General features: G+C 49.9%; 1 protein-coding gene and 1 long non-coding RNA gene across 8 annotated transcripts in view; one reads left to right on the top strand and one right to left on the bottom strand.

The window, feature by feature from the left end:
- The window catches only part of Gm41396, a 25703-nt gene extending 19596 nt beyond the window's left edge, over window positions 1-6107 (bottom strand). For 5 of the 6 annotated variants that reach the window (XR_001781764.2, XR_003951476.1, XR_003951473.1 and 2 more), the window contains exons 1-2: window positions 6020-6107; window positions 5054-5163 (exon numbers count right to left, since the gene is read on the bottom strand). This is a non-coding gene — a long non-coding RNA (predicted gene, 41396). The remainder of the gene's footprint in view (window positions 1-5053; window positions 5164-6019) is intronic. The other variant, XR_003951474.1, reaches the window with a different exon arrangement.
- Lmbr1l (limb region 1 like) lies at window positions 5978-20158 on the top strand. Of its 2 annotated transcripts, none has more exons than NM_029098.3 (17): window positions 5978-6226; window positions 8855-8939; window positions 10486-10519; window positions 11539-11678; window positions 11829-11932; window positions 12454-12580; window positions 14620-14688; window positions 14809-14873; window positions 15155-15227; window positions 15317-15400; window positions 15480-15556; window positions 16105-16182; window positions 16466-16539; window positions 17742-17832; window positions 18094-18160; window positions 19250-19411; window positions 19568-20155. In NM_029098.3, exons 1-17 carry the CDS (start codon window positions 6155-6157, stop codon window positions 19633-19635), a joined length of 1470 nt encoding a protein of 489 aa, NP_083374.1. In that variant the 5' UTR covers window positions 5978-6154; the 3' UTR covers window positions 19636-20155. The 2 variants fall into 2 exon arrangements, with proteins under 2 accessions (NP_083374.1, XP_030104664.1); XM_030248804.1 differs by lacking the exon at window positions 5978-6226 and adding an exon at window positions 6493-6935 and having other exon boundaries at window positions 19568-20158.

Here is a 20158-nt window from a genome sequence, read left to right as displayed (position 1 = left end):
ACACACACACACACACACACGAGAGGGAGGGGAGGAAGTGGTGTGAAATCAAACCCCAAGGTTGGAATTTGTTTAAAAAAAGACACAAGTCAAGCCACCCTATTGTTCCACCTGCGAGGGCCTTGGAGCGGTCTTTAGGACAGATGAATCTCCCTCACACCAATCAACTTGGCATACTTTACTACTGATTTATTTTTTAAATATTTTTATATTTTAATCATGAGTATAAGTATAAGCACACACACACACACACACACACACATATATGCGCACACAGATTCCCCCTAGAGCTGAAGTTGCAGGTAGCGAAGAGCTGTCCAGGGTGGGTGATAAGAATCCAGCTCAGGTCCTTTGCAAAAGCAATGCATGCTCTTAAGCTCTGAACTGCCTCTGCAGCTCTCTCTCTTTAAAATTCACTAACTAATTAATCAATTAATTGAGACAGAGTCTTTCTACATAGCCCTGGATGTCCTATGTAGACCAGGATGGCTTCACACTCACAGAGATTTGATTGTCTTGTCCTCAAGAGTGCTGGGATTAAAGGCATGTGCCGCCACACCTGACTTACTTTTTAAAAAAGACTTTATTTTTAACATTTTAAATTATGTGTATGAATGTCTCAGTTACTGTTTTATTGCTGTGACAAAACCAAACCAAACAAACAAACAAAAACATGACCAAGGCAACTTATAAAAGAAAGCATTTAATTTGGAGTTCACAGTTTCAGAGGGTGAGTCCATGACCATCACGGTGGGGAGCATGGCAGCTGTCAGGCAGGCACAGCACTAGAGCAGTAGCTGAGAGCTTACATCTGATCCATAGGCTGGAGCCAGAGAGATAACTGGCTCAAAGCCCACCCCAGTGACATACTTCCTCCAACAAGGCCACACACCTCCTAGTCCTTCCCAATCTACTGGATAGTGCTATCATAATAGCACTCCCCAGCCCCTGCCCCCCAAAATCACAAGAATGATCTCTAGCCCAGTCCAACCTCAAAAGTCCCCATAGTTGTTGACAGTTTCAACATAATTTAAAAGTCTAAAATCTCTTCCAAGACTCAGCAATCTCTCAATCATAACCTCCTGTAAATAAAATACAGGAACAAGATGTGTACTTCTAACATGTAATGGAACAGAGTAAACATTTTCATTCCAAAGGAGAGTAATGGAATACAGTGAGGAAAGACCAGAGCACAGCAAGACAGAAACCCAGCAGGGCAAACTCCAGCTCCTGTAATTCTGTCTCAAGTCCAAGGACTCACGGGGCTCCACTCATCCAGCTCTGCTGATTACAACACTTTTCTCTCTCTTAGCCTGGTTCCACTCCCTGTCTGAACGGCTCCTTGGCAGGTATCCCACAGTTCTGGCACCTCCAACGTTTTGGGGTCTTCAATGCAATCCAGGCTCCACTGTCACTGCTTCATAAGATGGCCTATTCTGACCTCCACCTTACATTTCCTGATGTTGTCACCTTGTCTCTCATCTGTGCCTTTGTGTTTCTTTTTGCCCCACGTGCTCTCTCTCGTGGTAGAGCTGCAGAAGAGGGATCACTAATAACGAATGACTAAACGACAAGGTCCATATGAGGCTGTCTGAAATCACCTCCGCCAGCCAAACTCTTCAGTTTAGTCTTCGGTGGATTCTTAGGGCAAGAATGGTCTCTAGACAAGCTGTTAATATCGTTCCTTCTGGAACCTTTGGAGCTAGACCTCCATAGTCCATATTGCTCTCAGTACTACTGTCTATTAAGCCCCAACTACAGCATTCATTAAGCTTCCTATTGCAAAGTCCCAAAGTCTTCCATGGACCCACAAAACCAGCATTGTCAGGCCTGTCACAGTAATGACCTACTTCCTGGTACCAATTGACATCTTGGTGACTTTTTTTTTTTTTTTCCTGAGACAGGGTTTCTCTGTGTAGCCCTGGCTGTCCTGGAACTCACTTTGTAGACCAGGCTGGCCTCAAACTCAGAAATCTGCCTGCCTCTGCCTCCCAAGTGCTGGGATTAAAGGCGTGTGCCACCACGTCTGGCTATCTTGGTGACTTTTAAGTTGCAGTGATGAGGCACTATGACCAAAGGAACTTATAGAAAAAGAGGTTATTGGGGGCTTTAGAGTTTGGAGGGTGAGTCTATGACCATCATGGTGAGGAGCTTGGGTTAGGCAGGCAGGTGGGCATGGCTCTGGAGCAGTAGCTGAGAGCTTACATCAGACCCACAAGCAGGAAGCAGAGAGAGAATGGCTTTTGAAATCTCAAAGGCCACTTCCAGTAACATGCCTCTTCCCACAAGGCCACACCTCCTAATCCTTCCCAGATGGGTTCCACCACTTGGATACTTAGTATTCAAACATAACGAGCCTATGCTCAGTCTCGGGGATGGGGGGTGGGGTGGGGTGTTACACTCCACAATGTATCGGTTTGTGTGTGCGTGAATGCCTCCAGGGGCCGGGACTGTTGGATTTCCTTGGAACTGGAGTTACACCAGCTCTGGGTCCTGGAGCCCTGCCTCTTTCCTCCTCAGGAGCCTGAGGACTTTTAACCTCTGAGCTGTTTCTCCAACCCCCCACTGAGTGGCCTTTTGGGCTGTAGACACATTTATGGTTTTTTTATTTTGGATTTTCAAGATAGGGTTTCTTTGTGTAGCCCAAACTGTACTGGAACTCACTCTGTAGACCAGGCTGGACTCAGACTCAGCCATCTATCTGCCTCTGCCTCCCAAGTGTTGGGATCAAAGGCGTGTGCAGCCACCACTGCCTGGCCTGAACTAGTCATATAGGCATAAGTGACCTTGAGCTCTGTATTCAAGTGCTGAGATTACAAATGTACACTACCAGACTCATTTATGCATTGTTGGGGAGCAAACCCCAGGTTATGTGCATGGTTGGCAGCACTCTGCCTACTGAACTACCCTGCCCCCAGCCTCCTACTCGCTGTTTATCATTCCTACAAGTTCTAAGTTCTATGAAGGAGAAGCTAGGTCCTTCATATCTACTCAACACACCTAACACCTGGCATATCATGGACCTGAATCTTATGCATGGCAGTCAATAGGAATGAAATGCTCTGGTTTGACTCTGAGGTTTTTTTGTTTTTTTGGTTTTTTTTTTTCTGTTTTGTTTTGTTTTGTTTTTCGAGGCAGGGTTTCTCTGTGTAGCCCTGGCTGTCCTGGAACTCACTCTGTAGACCAGGCTGGCCTCAAACTCAGAAATCCGCCTGCCTCTGCCTCCCGAGTGCTGGGATTAAAGGCAGGCGCCACCACTGCCCAGCGAGTCTAAGTCTTTTAGTTATTTTTGATCTATTTTGTTGAGACAATGTCTACTTTTGGTTTATTTTTTGCGACAAAGCCTTGTTAGGTATTCCCAGTTAGACTGGAACTTCCTAACCCAAGCTGGCCAACCTACATCCTTCTGCCTCAGCTTTCAATCCTTCTCTGTGCTGGAATTACAAGCCTGTGCAGACAGGAGTGTGCCCAACCTGATTTGCACTATACCACTGTCATTAAAGCACCACGCTTCTCATAGTTGAAATAAATGTCTGAGGACTCTGGTGGCTTTCAAAAGCACTTGCTGGCCAAGCCTGACAACCTCAGCTCAGTTGCTGGGACCTACACTGTGGAAGGAGAAAATTAGCTCCCCAAAGTTGTCCTGTGACCGCCTCATGTGCACCTGGGCATGAACTTGTTCTCATGCACACACACACACACACACACACAGAGAGAGAGAGAGAGAGACAGAGACAGAGAGAGAAACAGACGTACAAGTGTAAAACTTACAACTGTGGTGTGGTGGAGTGGGGCATGGTGGCACGTGTATTTAATTCCAGCATCAGGAGGAGCAGCAGCTGGATCTCAGTGAATCTGAGGCCAGCCTTCTCTAAACACTGAATTCTGAGAAGGCTGGGACTATAGAGAGGCCTTGTCTTAAAAACAAAAAAACAACAACAAAAAAATGCCAACAACTCAGAATTTGCATATAACGTATGCATATCGCCCAAAATATTTAGAACCAATACTCCAGCACCTATAATTCTCAATACGGTGTAAAAATTATATAAATAGTTTAGGGTATAGCCGGGCAGTGGTGGCGCATGCCTTTAATCCCAGCACTTGGGAGGCAGAGGCAGGTGGTTCTGAGTTCAAGGCCAGCCTGGTCTACAGAGTGAGTTCCAGGACAGCCAGGGCTACACAGAGAAACCCTGTCTCAAAAAACAAAAAACAAAACAAAATTTAGGGTATACCAGCAAGAACACAAAATCTGCACATGTTCAGTACAGACATAATTTTGTTCCCAAGACTTTTTTTCATGGTGTTGGGAATCAAATCCAAGGTCTTGCTCATGCTAAGTTCTTTATCACTGTGTAACATTCCCAGCCCTAGATGTATTTTGCTGTTGTATTTTGAAGCAGGGTCTCTCTTTGTATCCCAGATGTGTTTTTAGACTTGGTCTCTCATTAGGACTTGGGGCTACATGAATAGGGTTCGCTGACTAGTCTAGTCAGCAGACCCTAGGGATCCTCCCGTCCACACCTCCCCGGGTTCACCAGCCTGCACTACTCATTAATTGTGGGTGCTAGGAATGGAACTTAGGTCCTTCTCCTGTTACCAACTGAGCCATCTCTATAGCTACCCCTCCCAAATGGTTTTTGCTTTGTGTTTGAGATTAGCTGAACCCACAGATGTAGAACCCAACAATGCAGAGGGCCAACTATATAAACATAAATGTATACACGGGATGTATTTATTTTGTTTTTGAGACAAATTCTCACCATGTTACTCTGGTTGTCCTAAAACATTATGTAAAGGGCAGACTGGCCATGAATTTATAGATCCACCTGCTTCTGCCTTCCTAGTGCTGAATTAAAAGACGTGTGCCACAATGCCCAGATGGTTTCTGAATCTCAAAGTAGGACTGGGCCAACCTCTATTTTCTAGTTTCAAATTAAAACGTTAAAACGTTAAAATGTTAAAACATTAAAATTAGATAAAGGCTATAAAGAGAACAGCACATAGCAGGGAGTTAATGTTTGGGAGTTAATGTTTTACTCAACCCACTCACCAATATTCCCTGGGATATTTCCTCAGTTTCGGGATAGCCTGGGCCTGGTAATACATGCAATCAACTAGGAAGCTGAGAATTCAAGGGTAGCCTGGTTTGCATCGCAAGACCTGTCTCAACAAAACAAAAGTTTCATGACATTTTTAAAAAGTCTCCTGTTTTTTTGTTTTTGTTGTGGTTTGTTTTTTAACTATTTGTTCTCTAATACCCTAGGCCTTCCACAAAAATAACTGTGTGAAAGCTGTCTGGAGTGGCAGGGAAACTCCAATAACAAATAAAAAAACGCATCGGGCAGTGGTGGCACAAGCCACTAATCCCAGCACTTGGGAGGCAGAGGCAGGCGGATTTCTGAGTTCGAGACCAGCCTGGTCTACAGAGTGAGATCCAGGACAGCCAGGGCTACACAGAGAAACCCTATCTCGAAAAACCAAAAATAAAAATAAAGAAAAAGAAAAGAAAACGCTATGGACCTTTGGGTTACAGGCAGCCGTCCCTTCAGAAGACCCCGTGGTGCTTACATCTTCTCGACGGGCTGACCTGATCCCAACCTTATTCGTTTAAACTAAAATCCTGACGGATACACATCCTGGAACCAACCCTCACATCTCAGCCGTGGACCACAAGGACTCTTAGTTTTAGAACAGCTTCGACAGGCCAAAAACATCCCGCCTCCTTTCCCAGAATGTCCTATCAGCGCACTCCTAGCGATGACCGACAGTCTACGAGGAACCAGTAAGTTCCGCTCCTCTGAAGAAACCCGCCCAGGCCTTGTGTCGTCACTGGGCACCAAGCCTGGCACTTCCGCGTAGCCGGGCGGCGGGTACTTGCGTTGAAACGTGCTTGCGAGTGACCCCACCTTAAAGGGGAGGGGACCGAGGGGGACCCGAGCCCTTTAAGACTAGGCGGGCTGGGGCCTGCCCCTTTAAGGGCGGGGCGTCCGACCGCAGAATCTGAGCCCCAGATTACCTTGAGTTTCCGTCACGGGCAGCGAGGAGAGGCGCTTAGGCTGGGTCCGGGTGCTTGGCGGGCGGCGGCGGCCTCATCCCCGCTCGTCCTCCCCGGGCCCGGAGACACCCCCGCCCCAGTCATGCTGAGCAGAGTATGGAAGCAGCTGACTACGAAGTGCTATCCGTGCGAGAACAGCTGTTCCACGACAGGGTCCGCGAGTGCATCGTGAGTCCGGGACCTGGGCGGGAAGGGGCCGGGCCGAGGTGGGAGGGGCGCGCCGCGATGGAGACGGGAAGTCCAGCTGCCTGGGCTCCGGAGCACCTCGACCCCTGCGAGCGCCGGGGCCGGGCCGGTGAACTCCCGGTCGGGTCGGCTGGGTCCCTGAGCCGTAAACAAAGCCGCCGGGTTTCCGTTCCTCGGCCGCTCGCCCCTCCCCCCGCCCCTTCTACTCCACCCCCGTGGGCGTTCCTGGCGATGGGGGTCCTCTAGTGTGGAGCGTTTGATCCTCTGGAAAAGGATGGATTTGCTTCGGGACAAGTTAGTGTGCGTGTTCCCCCTTAAAAGTAGATGAAGGGCAACCATGGTTGATGTTGAAATGAAGGGAGACTCGGTCACATTGAGCAGTTAACCGGGGACATGCGATGGTGGCGCGAGGGGCGAAGGAAAAGTGGGAGCTGTAGTGGGTCCTCCCACTAAGGAAGAAAGAAGTCCTGTCCGACGAGATGGGGTTGTAAGAAGTGGAGATGGAGGAACACCGAGGTTTCCCCGCCTGTTTTCTCTCCCCTGTAGTAGTGGTTGTTTTCATTCCTTCTGTGATTGAATCCTGGGCCTCTGGCATGCAGCATGCCAAACACAAGCCAATACAATGACACACACCCCGCACGACTTCCGGATAATTTGTTTGACACTCAGACTGGGTTTCCAGCCATCCCGTGTGAGTTCTCATGTGTGGGTGGGGTGGGGTGGGGTGGGGTGGGGGTGGGAGGGTCCCGGGTCCGCAGTGATCCTGAGCGCATCTAGCCTGTATTTCTTATTCTTTAAGCATTAATCTAGAATTGCAGTTGAACTTTCCATACGGCAGTGTACTACTCTAGGGTAGGAGCACCCGTGGGACTTAGGGAAATCTATTTTCCTTGGGCCTGCTTTGAATGATAATCTCTTTGTCTGCTGGGTTTTTTTGTTTTATTTTGTTTTGTTTTCCCAGAGAGCTCTGCACATACTAAATGAAAAGGGAAGGGTTTGGAGGAGTGGAAGGAGATCTTACTGAATAAAGGGGAGGGCTCAGATGGTGTCTTTCTTCATTTTTCTCAGGCTGAGCTTTAGGCTACCCCTTGGCATGCTTAGATTGAAGAAACGGTAAAGGGGACTAGGTCTGCCCTTACCAATGAGGGCATACGAGTATCTAGCCCCAGGATAAGAGTCGGGTAGCATCTCTTCTGTGTTCCTTGGGAGAGGTACACATTGGGGATTGGGCATATCACGGTGGGGGGCCAGGGGGGGGCACATCCAGGCCTTATAAGATACTGACCACCTGGAGGGATGAGGCCGAAGAAACTGCTCAGTATGTGTTTCTGCCTCCTAAGCCATTAGCTTAGGACATCAGCTCCAGCCAGGGGCAAGTGAACGTTTCTAGTGTCTCCTGAATGTGGCTCCCATCTAGAAACTAGAGAACAACCCAGGTAGGAGGTGGGGGTGCGCGCCTTCAGTTCCAGCACTCAGGAGGCACAGGCAAGCGGATCTCTTGAGTTTATGGCCAGTCTGGTCTACAGAGTGAGTTTCAGGACATCCAGGGCTACACAGAGACACCATGGGAGAGGGAGGGAGCGAGCACTGAAACAGCTTAGCCTGTCCTGGAAGTGGGTGGAACCCCAAGCCTGACCTTTTGAGCTCTACTACCCTCTTGGCTGTTAATCAAGTTCAAGACCAAAAGGGGCAGAGAAGGAGCTGTTGGGAAAATTCAGCTTCCATCTTAGTGGCTCTTCCTATGGGGACTTCCTAAATCAAAAGCTATCACTTTATTCTAGACACAGGACTTTCTTGGTCTCCTCTTTGTCACTGTACAGATTTCCTCTAGGGTCTGTTTATCTTGGAGACTAGAAGACACGTGAGATCGAGCTTGTCTGTGCCTACCTCAAATGCAATGACATTTCCCTTTTGTTTTTCTGATGCCTTGGAATGGTGTAGAGATGTAATGCTTGTACTACTTATCTGTCCAAGTTCTGTCCTGTCATTTGGAGGTCTAACCACTCAAGGCCATGTGTAGGTCCTAAGATACTTGGCTCTGAAGTTAGAAATTACTTATGGTAGGGTCTCAGGAGTGACTACTTTTAGAGTGACAGATGACCTGCTCTGGAAATGTTGGGCCCGACTAAAGCCTTCTCTCAAGCTGAAGGGGCCCTGGTTTGGAGTAGAAGTTCTGATTTGCTCTCCAGATGGGATTCTTATGCAGTAGTGCCTGGGGCATACGCTCTCACTACAGCAACTGAAGCTGGGTAAGAGGACATGCCAAGGCAACAGAGGCATCTTTCCCCAAGCCTGTTTCTTTCCTAGAATGTTCTCAATGTCAGCCTCTCTCATTCTATGGCCTGATGTAGGATGTGGAGTATGTGTGTGTGTGTGTGCATATGTGTTATTTCTGCGAGTTCCTCTGCTTGAAGCTTGTGGCTCCAGCACAGTACCAGGGCTGGGTTGGCCTTCTTTTCCCAGGGGTGACCTCTGTTTGGTCCTTCTTAAAGTCCTCCCCTCCTCCCCCGTAGCTTAACTGAAGGGAAGTCACCAATGAGAACTCCACGATGTATGGAGCTTTCTATAGCGGCTATAGAACGTCTCATTCCAGCTTGCTTTTTGCCACAGATCTCAATACTTCTGTTTGCAACACTCTACATCCTCTGCCATATCTTCCTGACCCGCTTCAAGAAGCCTGCTGAGTTCACCACAGGTACTCTGACTTCCCTACTCTCAGCCTTGTTGCCATGGGGTTGGCCTCAGAGGGGTGTGTACCAGTGCATGCTGGGAAAGGGCAGGTGACTACTGGGCTGCTCTGCAGCCTGTGCCTCTTGAGCTCTGTTCTGCATAGAGTTGAGGGGGTGGTAGGTAGGACGCCTAGATGGAATGTCTCCAAGCTTCGGGCTTCTTGTTACTTAATTACTTTATTTGTATATGTTTTTAAGTTAGAGAACAAACTCATGTTTTATAGTGGATTTTTCAAAATCAGATACTTCTTTCTTGGTTTTATTTTATAGACAATTTCTCACGTAGTCCTGCCTGGCCTTGAACTCTTTATGTATCTAAGGATGACCTTGAACTACTGTCTCTGCCTCCCAAATCCTGGGCTCCATGGTGTGGTGCATGCTGCCACGTTCCTGTCCCAGTAGTTTCTCCACACCCCCACCCCCACCCCCCGCCCTTTCTTTTCCTCTGTGAGTTTTCATGGAACTCACTGTGTAGACCTGGCTGGCCTTGAACTCACAGAGATTAGCCTGCCTCTGCCTCCCAGATTCTGTGATTAAAGGTGTGCGCTGCCACTACCACCTGGCATCCATTTAGCTTTTCTTTTCCTCTTTTGTTTTGTTTGTTTGTTTGTTTTGGGGGGTTGTTTTGTTTTGTTTTATGAAACAGGGTTTCTCTGTTTAGCCCTGGCTATCCTGGAACTCACTCTGTAGACCAGGCTGGTCTCGAACTCAGAGATCCGCCTGCCTCTGCCTCCCGAGTGCTGGGATTAAAGGCGTGGGCCGCCACGCCCGGCTCACCATTTAGTTTTTCTAATCCTGTTTCCTCCTGCAAAATGGACATCCTGAAGTCCACTTAGCGCTTTATCACTGGGAGGACCAAATGAGAGCCTTCCATAAACCTTAAGTAGGCGACTGCAGGGTGTATCTTGGGTGTATGTTTTATGTTGGCTCATTTCCTAGTGCTCTCCCACTAGGACCCAAAGCTTCCCGAGGTCTGGTGATGGTAGTCTTTCTCTAGCGTCCCAGACTGTGGCTTTTCGTCCTGTAGATCTCTGATGGGAACACAAAACACTTTGTTTCAGAGCCTAGACTCAACCTATTCAAACACCCAGCCAAGCTGTCTCCATCAGTACTCTTCCGTTGGGGACTTTTCTCTGGGATCCCCCTCCCTCCTCTAGCAGTTCTTTTCCCCCACCCAGCCCCCACCCCATGTGAACAGCCTCACAGACTGCAGTGTGTTTATTGTATCTGAGCCCATTATAAAGAGAAACCTGTTATGATAGTGACTGCAGGGAGGAGGGGCAGGAGCAGGGAAATTGGGGTCTGTATTCTGTGTAATGGTCGAGGACCCCTGATCACCACGCTGCTACCTCGTTCGGAGAACAGGCTGTGAGGATTGTTGTGAAAGATCTACCAGAGCCTCTTGTTGAGCACTGTCTTCAGTGGTGGGGAAGGGGACGCGCTCTGATACATTTGGTCCCAGAACCGCCCTCTGATGTCTTGCTGCTTCCCCTTCCTGTCTGTTTCTTGCAGTGGATGATGAAGATGCCACAGTTAACAAGATTGCGTGAGTGTCACTGATCTCAAGCCACTCCAGTGACTTAGGATCTAGAGTCCCCCGAGGCAGAAGAGAAGGAGCTGTCATCCAGCCAATAGCGAGAGTTTCTACTTCCTCCTATGTCTGCCACCTTGCGGCTTTCCCTTATCCCTTATCCCGGGGATGCTAGGAAAGCTGCTGTTCCTGTCTCCCCAGGAGCTTCACCATCAGAGTGTTGGCTAGGCCCTGAGTCACCAGGAAATGGCTTCAGCTTGGCTTTACCTCCCAACTGTCAACGTGGGTGGGGAATAGAAGGGAGAGACAGGTCAATGCAACCAGGGCAGGGCTTGGTGAAGATTAAAAACCCCTGAGGGGTCAGAGAAACCATATCTCAACCCCCTGTCCCCACTTCAAAACAAAACAAAAAAAAAACAAAACCCAAAAACCTCTGAGTACAAAGACTGTTTAAAAGAGAGGCCTCCTTATAGGCACTGCCTAGGCAGTAGTGTCATCTACAGAGGAATATGGAGATGCCCTCTGCACTGACGGACAAAAGGCACTAGTCTTCTTTTGTGAATTTGTTTCTAGCTGGTACAGCTCTTGGCACAGCATTGCCTCTGAGGTTGGCTTTTAGCTGGCCTTTAACCTCTGTGCTAATGCCTTCTTAAAGGGCATACCATATGGAGTGACTGAGCTCCTACCCAAAGAGGCCAGCCCAGAACCTGGATCTCTAAGCAGAGAGAAGCCACACCCCTTGCTTTGTCAGCCCTGTAGGATGTATGGGGAGGGTCACAGTCCTGGGATAGCCCAGACAAGTGACACTGCAGGTAGTCAGGTACCCATGAGTGCCTGAGCTGCGCCTATCCTGTGTGCCAAGGCTACCCTGTAGGTGAGGACTACCCTGGCATGGCAGTGGGCAGAGCCCAGATGGATAGCTCCTTCCCATGGCTTCAGCTGGTTCTAAAAGCCCTGGGTGCCCTTGGGAAAGAAATAGCTTCTAGGGCAGCAGGGACAGCGAGTGCTGGGCTCACACCCTCTTTCCCTCATAGGCTGGAGCTGTGCACCTTTACCCTGGCGGTCGCCCTGGGCGCCGTCTTACTCCTGCCCTTCTCCATCATCAGCAACGAGGTGCTGCTCTCGTTGCCACGCAACTACTACATCCAGTGGCTCAATGGCTCCCTCATCCATGGTATGTGGCTGGACCAGCGCCTGGGGTGGGAAGCAGGGCGGGCAATCAGGAGACCCGGCAGGCAGGCAGCCTCCTCGGGGCTCAGCAGGCACGCCCCACCTGTTGATCGGCCTCTCAATGACCAGCTCTTATTTTCCTTTTTGGCTCTAGGTCTGTGGAACCTCGTTTTCCTCTTCTCCAATCTGTCCCTCGTCTTCCTTATGCCCTTTGCATATTTCTTCACAGAGTCTGAAGGCTTTGCTGGCTCCAGAAAGGTAAGCAGGGCATGTGTCAGTCAACCCTAGTCAGAGAGCTAGGGAGCTGGCATCAGCAGATGGTTTGTAGCCTTCAGTCAGAGTTAAGGGCTGGACCAAGGAGCCTGAGGCTGTAGTGACATGAGAAGTCAGTGTAGAGGCCCCATCCTTTGTAGAACCATTGAGAGTTAAATTGAGACAGAGATCTCTTAGCAGGAGAGTTACTGTCTCACTGTTGTAGCCACTGTGCCAAAGGTGAGAAGACGCACAGGGATTCCAGGCTTGTCCCGCTGCCTCCCGCGTCCCCGCTGAACCTTGCATTGAGCAGGCTGACCCAGAAGCTAGGAGCAGAGAGCACTAGTGCTGCCAAAATCAGGAGGAGGCTGAAGGTGTCTGGGGGTGGGGCTTACAAGTGTGAGAGAGAAATATTCTTCCTGTCTTGTGAATCCTTGGTCCCCAAGCCCAGGCACAGTTCTGGGGTCTCCCTCCTCCCTGATGTTGGTTGACCCTTTCCTCTGCTTTCCTCGTTCTTCCCATTGTAGGGTGTCCTGGGCCGGGTCTACGAGACAGTGGTGATGTTGATCCTCCTCACGCTGCTTGTGCTGGGCATGGTGTGGGTGGCATCCGCCATTGTAGACAATGACAAGGCCAGCAGGGAGTCGCTCTACGGTGAGGATCAAACTGTCTGTCACTGCCTTAAAGGAGAAAGTCTAAGCTCACTCACACAGCTTCAGAGGTTTCAAGCTGTCCTCATCCAGCTCTGGTTTCGGGGCTGGGATGAACCTCAGGTGCTGTCAGGCTCACAAATCTATGCATGGCCACAGCTCTGCACTCCAGTTACTCCCTAAAGCACGGCTCTGCACACTGCAGTGGCCACCAAACCTTCAACAGCCACGGTTTGGTTTTTTGTTTGATTGTTTTATGAGACAGTTTCTCTGTGTAGACCTGGATCTCACTTTGTAGGCCAGGCTGACTCTGAACTCAAGAGCTCTTTCTGCCTCCTGAGTACTGGGATTAAAGGTGTGCACCACCACTGCCTGGCCAAACATTCAAGTTTTGAAAGACCATTTTATATCTAGACCAAAACAGAGCTCCAGCCTTTTCCGCTTTTTTTTTTAAGGTTTATTTATTATTATATCTAAGTACACTGTAGCTGTCTTCAGACACACAGGAAGAGGGTGTCAGATCTCTTTATGGATGGTTGTGAGCCACCATGTAGTTGCTGGGGTTTGAACTCAGGACCTTTGGTTCAGAAGAGCAGTCAGTGCTCTTAACTGCTGAGCCATCTCTCCAGCCCTTTTCTTCTTTTTTATTTAATTTGTTTGTTTGTTTGTTTGTTTTTGTTTTTCGAGACAGGGTTTCTCTGTATAACCCTGGCTGCCCTAGAACTCACTTTGTAGACCAGACTGGTCTCGAACTCAGAAATCCACCTGCCTCTGCCTCCCGAGTGCTGGGATTAAAGGCGTGCGCCACCATGCCCGGCTTTTTCCTCTTTTTTAAAGATTTACTTGTATGTGTGTGTGTGTGCTTTCCCTGTCTATGGGCCACATCTGTGAAGTGCCTACAGAAACCAGAAGAAGTCACTGGATCCTCTGGAACTGGAGTTACAGGTGGTGGTAAGCTGGCTTATGGGTGCCAGGAACTGAACCTGGGTCCTTTAGAAGAGCAGCCAGCTCTTAAATTGTCTTAACCACTGAGCCACTCCCTCCCCCCTTGTACCTCCTAAGACTTACTCTTTAGAGTTTGTAATTTGAGCTCCAGAGACTAAGTCAGGGTCACTGCCTTGGGTTCATGGATTTGTATAGTGAGTTTGAGGCCAATCAGGGCTATAGAGAAAGATGTTGTCTTAACAAAAGAAAAGGGGCCGGAGAGATGGCTCAGCCGAGAGCATGGACTGCTTCTTAGGGGACCTGGGTTCAATTTCTAGCACTCACATGGGACCCCACAATTGTATATAATGCTAGTTCCAGGGGATCCATTGGACCAGGCATGTGTGTGGTTCACATATCTGTAAAGGAAAAGAAAAATACTGGCTCTTCAATTAGCCGTGTGCATTTAATCAGCTGTAGTCCTCTTAAAGTGGAAAAGACTGTCACCTCTTCTGTAGGCTGAAGTTCCAAACTGAGAGACTGTGTACACATTCAACATACAGAGGACCCCTTGTATACAGTGACTTAGAAGATAAGTAATCAGCCAGGCTTGGTAGCACACAGTTTTAATCCAGCATTCAGGAGGCAGAGGCAGGTGGATCTCTTGAGTTCCAGCCCAGCCAGGGGGTTTTAATACTAGTGAGGCCTGTTTTAAAATATATAAATAATAGATGATAAATAGTTGTAAAGCCTGGCTGTTCGTGAAGTCTTTCCACGTCACCATCCTGGTTCTCCTAGGATCACAGGTATAGGCCACCATCCCTGGCCTCCCATCTTAGAATTGAGAAGTTTCATTGTAATATCTGCCTTGCCTAAGGAGGGAGAGGATCTGGCTACACTTCACCACTGGTCACCTGCATCAGATGGCAGCTGTCCTCTTGTATAAGTGAGGATCCTTAGTGCACTCACTGCTCCATCTGTAACTCTGGGCCAGCTGTCCCACCTGTGCTACTTGACTGTAGGTGTCTGAGATGTGTTCTTGTCTAGACCCTGAGCCCTGCCTGTCACCTAGAGATCAGACATAAGCAAGACAAGTTGACATGGCTTTTATTGTCCTAGACTTCTGGGAGTACTACCTCCCCTATCTCTACTCCTGTATCTCCTTCCTCGGAGTTCTGCTGCTTCTGGGTGAGTGTCAGAATCTGGGAGAGGAAGAGGGCATCGTGGGCATCAGTCAGGGTGGAAGGAGGAGGTGTGGGGAGGGAGTGAAAGGTCTGGCATGTGACTGACCAGCTCTTGTGCCTACAGTGTGCACTCCACTAGGTCTCGCCCGCATGTTCTCTGTCACTGGGAAGTTGCTGGTCAAGCCCCGGGTATGTAGTATGTAGTATGTAGTATGTAGTATGTAGTATGTAGTGCTCCCTGCCTCTTGCTCAGGGCCAATTTCCTACATTTGAAGGCCACACCCTTGCTTGGCTTCTGTGTTGTTGCCCCCCACCCCCACCCCAGCACCCCTTCCCATCATCTGGAGTTGGTCAGAACACAGGGAATTGGAAGGGGTACAAGCTGCTGGGCATGGTGCATACGAGTCAGAGGAGAGCTGTCGGGATTGGGAGCCTCTGACAGCTCCTCCCTGTCCTCTCTCTGCCCTCAGCTACTGGAAGACCTGGAGGAACAGCTGAACTGCTCAGCCTTTGAGGAGGCAGCTCTGACTCGAAGAATCTGCAGTGAGTCTAAATCCGCCCTTGCTTGGGTGGTGGTGGCCCGGCCTTGGCAAGGACTGAGTATTGGAGGGAAGTATGTCCTGTGCCCTCAGATCCCACCTCCTGCTGGCTGCCACTGGACATGGAACTGCTGCATAGACAGGTCCTGGCTCTGCAGGCACAGAGGGTCCTCTTGGGTATGTGGCCTGGTAGTTTACCCAAGGAGAGTTGTTCCTTGTCCCAAGTACTTACTAACGACCTCCCACCCACACACAGAAAAGCGTCGGAAGGCGTCAGCCTGGCAACGGAACCTGGGCTACCCTCTGGCCATGCTGTGCTTGCTGGTGCTGACGGTGGGTTCACATGCCTTGGTGGGGGCGGGAGTAAGTGGGACCTTGGTACTTTAGCTTCCTCTGGGATGACAAAGGTGTACACTGTCATGGCTGTCACCTACCTTAAGTGCTGCCCTGTGCCCTGTAAGAACATCAGTTCCCACTTTGTGGACAGAGAAGTACAACTGACTTGCCCCACATCACACAAAGTCACCGGGGAGGCATACAGACTTGCCTTGGAGGGAGAGTAAACTAGGACTTCATCTCATGCAGGGGAGGGGAGGAGGTGTGGTTGTGCTGGAGACTGACCCAGCGCGCTTTGCACGGGTCAGTCAAGTGCTCGCAGAGCCCCTCCCGATCCCTGTAGGTATGTTCTTTCTAGTTAGGCTTTTGCGGTCCATTTGGAAGCAGTTCGCTGAGTAACATCCTCAAAGGGCTGTACTGTACATGATGCTAGCAGTGGCCTGGTGGGAAGCAGAGCACGCTGAAAGTGCTAAATGAAGAGAGTGCTTCTAACTCAGCTGTGGGAGGAGCGGGGATGATGGGTGTGGTGACCTTGCCGCACACAGGGCCTGTCTGTCCTCATCGTGGCTGTCCACATCCTGGAGCTGCTTATTGACGAGGCTGCCATGCCACGGGGCATGCAGGTACTGGCTCAAGGGCTTAGTTCAGAAAGGGAGGGGAGGCTGGCTAGAGTGTCTCGTGCTGTTAGCCCACCTGAAGCAGGTGGATTGTCACGAGGTCCAGGCCAGAATGGGTTATGGGGTCAAAGGTCTACCAGTTTGTACTGCAGCAGATTTGGGGGGGGGGTGTTTGGAGAGAGAGAGAGAGAGAGAGAGAGAGAGAGTTGAGAGGACAGAGAGAAGGCTGGATGGTCCTGGTGTTCAGGGTGGGGTTGTCTGTCTGTCACTAATGCTACCCCACCCACAGGATGCTGCCCTAGGCCAGGCCTCCTTCTCCAAACTGGGATCCTTTGGCGCCATCATCCAGGTTGTGCTGATATTGTATCCTTCTGGAATCCCTGTGGCCTCTGCCCACCAAACCTGCCTCTAGGACTCTTAATAGACCCCTGAGAGCACTGGGGAGACCAGGGCAGCCACATATCTTCATCTAACTTGGGCTCAGAAAGAAGGACACATTTGGTATGGAGGACTGAGGAGATAACTCAGTCGGTTAGGTACAGACAGAGAGATCCTGGTGGTTGTGCAAGAGTCAGTCTAACCAAACTTCAGGATTAAATACCCTGTCCCAATAATTAGTAAGGAAGTGGGCTGGCAGGATGGGCCAGTGAGAGTCGAGGAAGGACTCAGCCATTTGGAGTGCCTGATGCTCTTTCAAGAGAGCCTGAATTGAGTTCACAGCCCCCAAGTCAAGTGCCTCAACCACTGCCTGTAACTCCAGCTCTCAGACCCGACACTCTCTTCTGGCCTCTGTAGGCATCCACATCCACATACACACACCTGGCCCTCCCCACACTAGACGTATATCTTTTTTTAAATAATTCATTTTTATGTGTGTTGGTGTCTTGCCTGGATGTGTGTTGAAACCCCTGAAACTGGAGTTACAGTTTTGAGCTGGAAATTGAACTCGGGACCTCTGGGAGAGCAGCCAGGGCTCTAACCACTGAGCCATCTGTCCAACCCTAGGAAATACTGTTTTAAAAAGACGGTTCAGTGCCTGCTATGCAAGAAGCCCTAGGGGGCTGGTGAGATGGCTCAGTGGGTAAGAGCACCCGACTGCTCTTCCGAAGGTCCGAAGTTCAAATCCCAGCAACCACATGGTGGCTTACAACCATCCGTAATGAGATCTGACTCCCTCTTCTGGAGTATCTGAGGATAGCTACAGTGTACTTACATGTAATAAATAAATAAATCTTTAAAAAAAAAAAAAGAAAATAAAATTTAAAAAAAAAAAAAGAAGAAGCCCTGACAACCTGAGTTCATCCTTGGGAACTCACAGTATTGTGAGAGAACTGACCCCTGAAGTTGTGTGTGCACACGTGTGTGTGTGTGTGTAGTGGCACGCAGGTACACAGGCACACAACATAATAGGTAATGTGGAGAATGCTAGAAGACACCCAGCCTTGATCTGTGGCCTCTGCACACGCGTGTATATGCCACACTGAAAACCTTGATCTAGAGAAGGTCTGAGAGAGGCAGTCATTGCTTCTTAGAAGCTGGCAGGTTCTTCCCTAACGCCGTGGCAGTTACCTGATGGTGTCCTCAGTGGTGGGTTTCTACAGCTCTCCACTCTTTGGAAGCCTGAGGCCTAGGTGGCATGACACATCGATGACACAGGTACCCAGCTGGGGGGATGGGCGGGGGAGTGCTGGGCGCTGGCAGCTTTGTTGTTGTTGTTGTTGTTGTTTTCATCGTCATTGTTGTTGTTGGGTCCCCACTCCCCCTGAGACAGGGTTTCTCTGTAACAGCCCTGGCTGTCCTGGAACTCAGAGATCCTCCTGCCTCTGCCTCCCAAATGCTGCGATTAAAGGCGAGGAGCACTGCATTAACCGTGCTGGCAGCTCTTGCCACCTTTGCCTCTTCTCTGCTCCCTTTCAGATCATTGGGAACTGTGTCTGCCTCCTGGTCCTCAGCTCAGCACTTCCTGTCTTCTCTAGAACTCTTGGTGAGTAGTGAAGGTGGAGGGGCCGGCAGTCTGAGCTTAGGAGGGAGTTTCAGGCCTCAGCCACATACGGAAACGCTGTAACAAAAGAAAACTGCCCAGGTCTTACTAATCATCCTGCCTGAGCCTCCACAGTGCTAGGAAGTCTCTCTTTAATACCTTTCTTTTCATTTTAAAATGACACTTACTTAGTGGGAAGGTATCTGAGGACAACTTGCAGGATTTGGTTCTTCTTTTGGACCATGTGGGGAATTGAACTCGGGCTGTCATCTTGGCAGCAAGTGTCTACCCCCTGAGCCATCTCTCTTGGCCCACATTTTGAAATTTTGGGCTAGGAATGTTCAACACGTGCTTTCTCTTCTATGCCATAGGAATTTGGAGGAAATTAGGCTTACTGGTCCATTAATTATTTCCAACGGATGCAGTCAGAATGTATATTTAAATGGGGGTTCAGGTCTGTGACTTGAGAGGGTTGTGTTGGGGTTTAGAAGTTAAGCACAGTGGCTTACACTTACAGTCCTGGGAGACTGGCGGCAAAAGAGTGACGACTAGTTCGTCATCCTCAGTTGCGTAGTCCAGACGGAGACTGCCTCAGAGGCAGGTGGTTTAACAGTGCCTGGCACAAGCAGACATGATGTATACTGCCTTCGTTGTCATAGTCCGTTGTTTCTGATTACAGCGTAAGGAACTTGCCCTGTGTCCCTCGGCTGTCTAGAAGTGGAACAGGGCTAGGGAAGCAGTGTGATGACTGCACTCTGCTGTGCACTAGTGGAAACTTAACCTGTAACCCGGCCAACCTGTAGCTTCCTGTCAGGAACCACTTATAGTCCTGGGAGCCTAGAGCTACCTGAGGCTACAGGCAGCCCCGCTGAAGGAAAGGATACAAGTCTCTGGGAGGAGCAGGGAGTTTAGCTACCGATACATTCAGTAGTCCTGGTCTGGCCTGGAGTGGGCTTGTCAGGCATGCACAGCAGATGCTAGGTAACAGTTGTGATGTTCAGTCGTGGCCGCTAGGAGGCAGCAGAAAGTTGGTCTCCTTTGAGGAGAGGGCTTGGGGGATTGCCCCTTCTGATGGCGGACTTTGTACTTCAGGCCTGACACGCTTTGACCTGCTGGGTGACTTTGGACGCTTCAACTGGCTAGGCAATTTCTACATCGTGTTCCTCTACAACGCAGCCTTTGCTGGCCTCACCACACTCTGTCTGGTGAAGACCTTCACGGCAGCTGTGAGGGCAGAGCTGATCCGAGCCTTTGGTAAGGGCATATGGAGCCCGGGTTGGCTGCTGGGGAGTTCATTTTGCAGCAGGGGTGGCCCCAGCAGAGAAGAGGTTGTGCTCCGTGTTTATAGGTCACCCATTGTTCATCCTGCCCCTCCTCACTGCCTACCTCTCTTTTCCTTCTCTTTTCCAGGGCTGGACAGACTGCCACTGCCTGTCTCTGGGTTTCCCCGGGCTTCTAGGAAGAAGCAGCATCAATGACCTCCAGCTGGGGGCTGAGAAGGAGAGAACTGGGCAGTGCCTAGGCCTGGCGGTGAGCCCCAGGGGGCTGCACCTCAGGACCTGGAACCTGAGAGTAGGTGACAGAGGGGACGGACCATCTGCACTGTTGCTTAATCTGAGCCAGAGTTTGGGACCCGGCTGGCCTCCTGCCTTTTCAGATGTAGCTGTGGCCTGAGCATCCATCTGGTGGAGCTGGGGGACTCGCTCTAGTTCCTGGACCCAAATACGTTTACACATCTATCTGCCTCAATCCTGTTCCAGGCCATGCCTGAAGCCATGTTTACATGATTTGATGTGCAATAGGGTGGGTGGGACTTGGGGGGACTGGGCCAGGGGTAGGTTCTGGAGACAGGTCTTCCTTGCCTCTGGCCCAGAAGAGCCGAAGCACTGTGCTATCCTGTGGAGGGCTTTGGACCACTGGAGAGACCAAGGGTGCTGGGAGGAGGCGGCTGCACCCACGAGCAATAAAATTGATCCCAGGGTTTTCTTGGTTCTTTTGTAA

The sequence above is a fragment of the Mus musculus genome, chromosome 15, assembly GCF_000001635.26.
Source record: "Mus musculus strain C57BL/6J chromosome 15, GRCm38.p6 C57BL/6J".
In the NCBI taxonomy this organism is placed as follows: domain Eukaryota; kingdom Metazoa; phylum Chordata; class Mammalia; order Rodentia; family Muridae; genus Mus; species Mus musculus.
The sequence above is the reverse complement of the archived record's forward strand: the minus strand, read 5'-3'. Positions and strand labels throughout refer to the sequence as shown.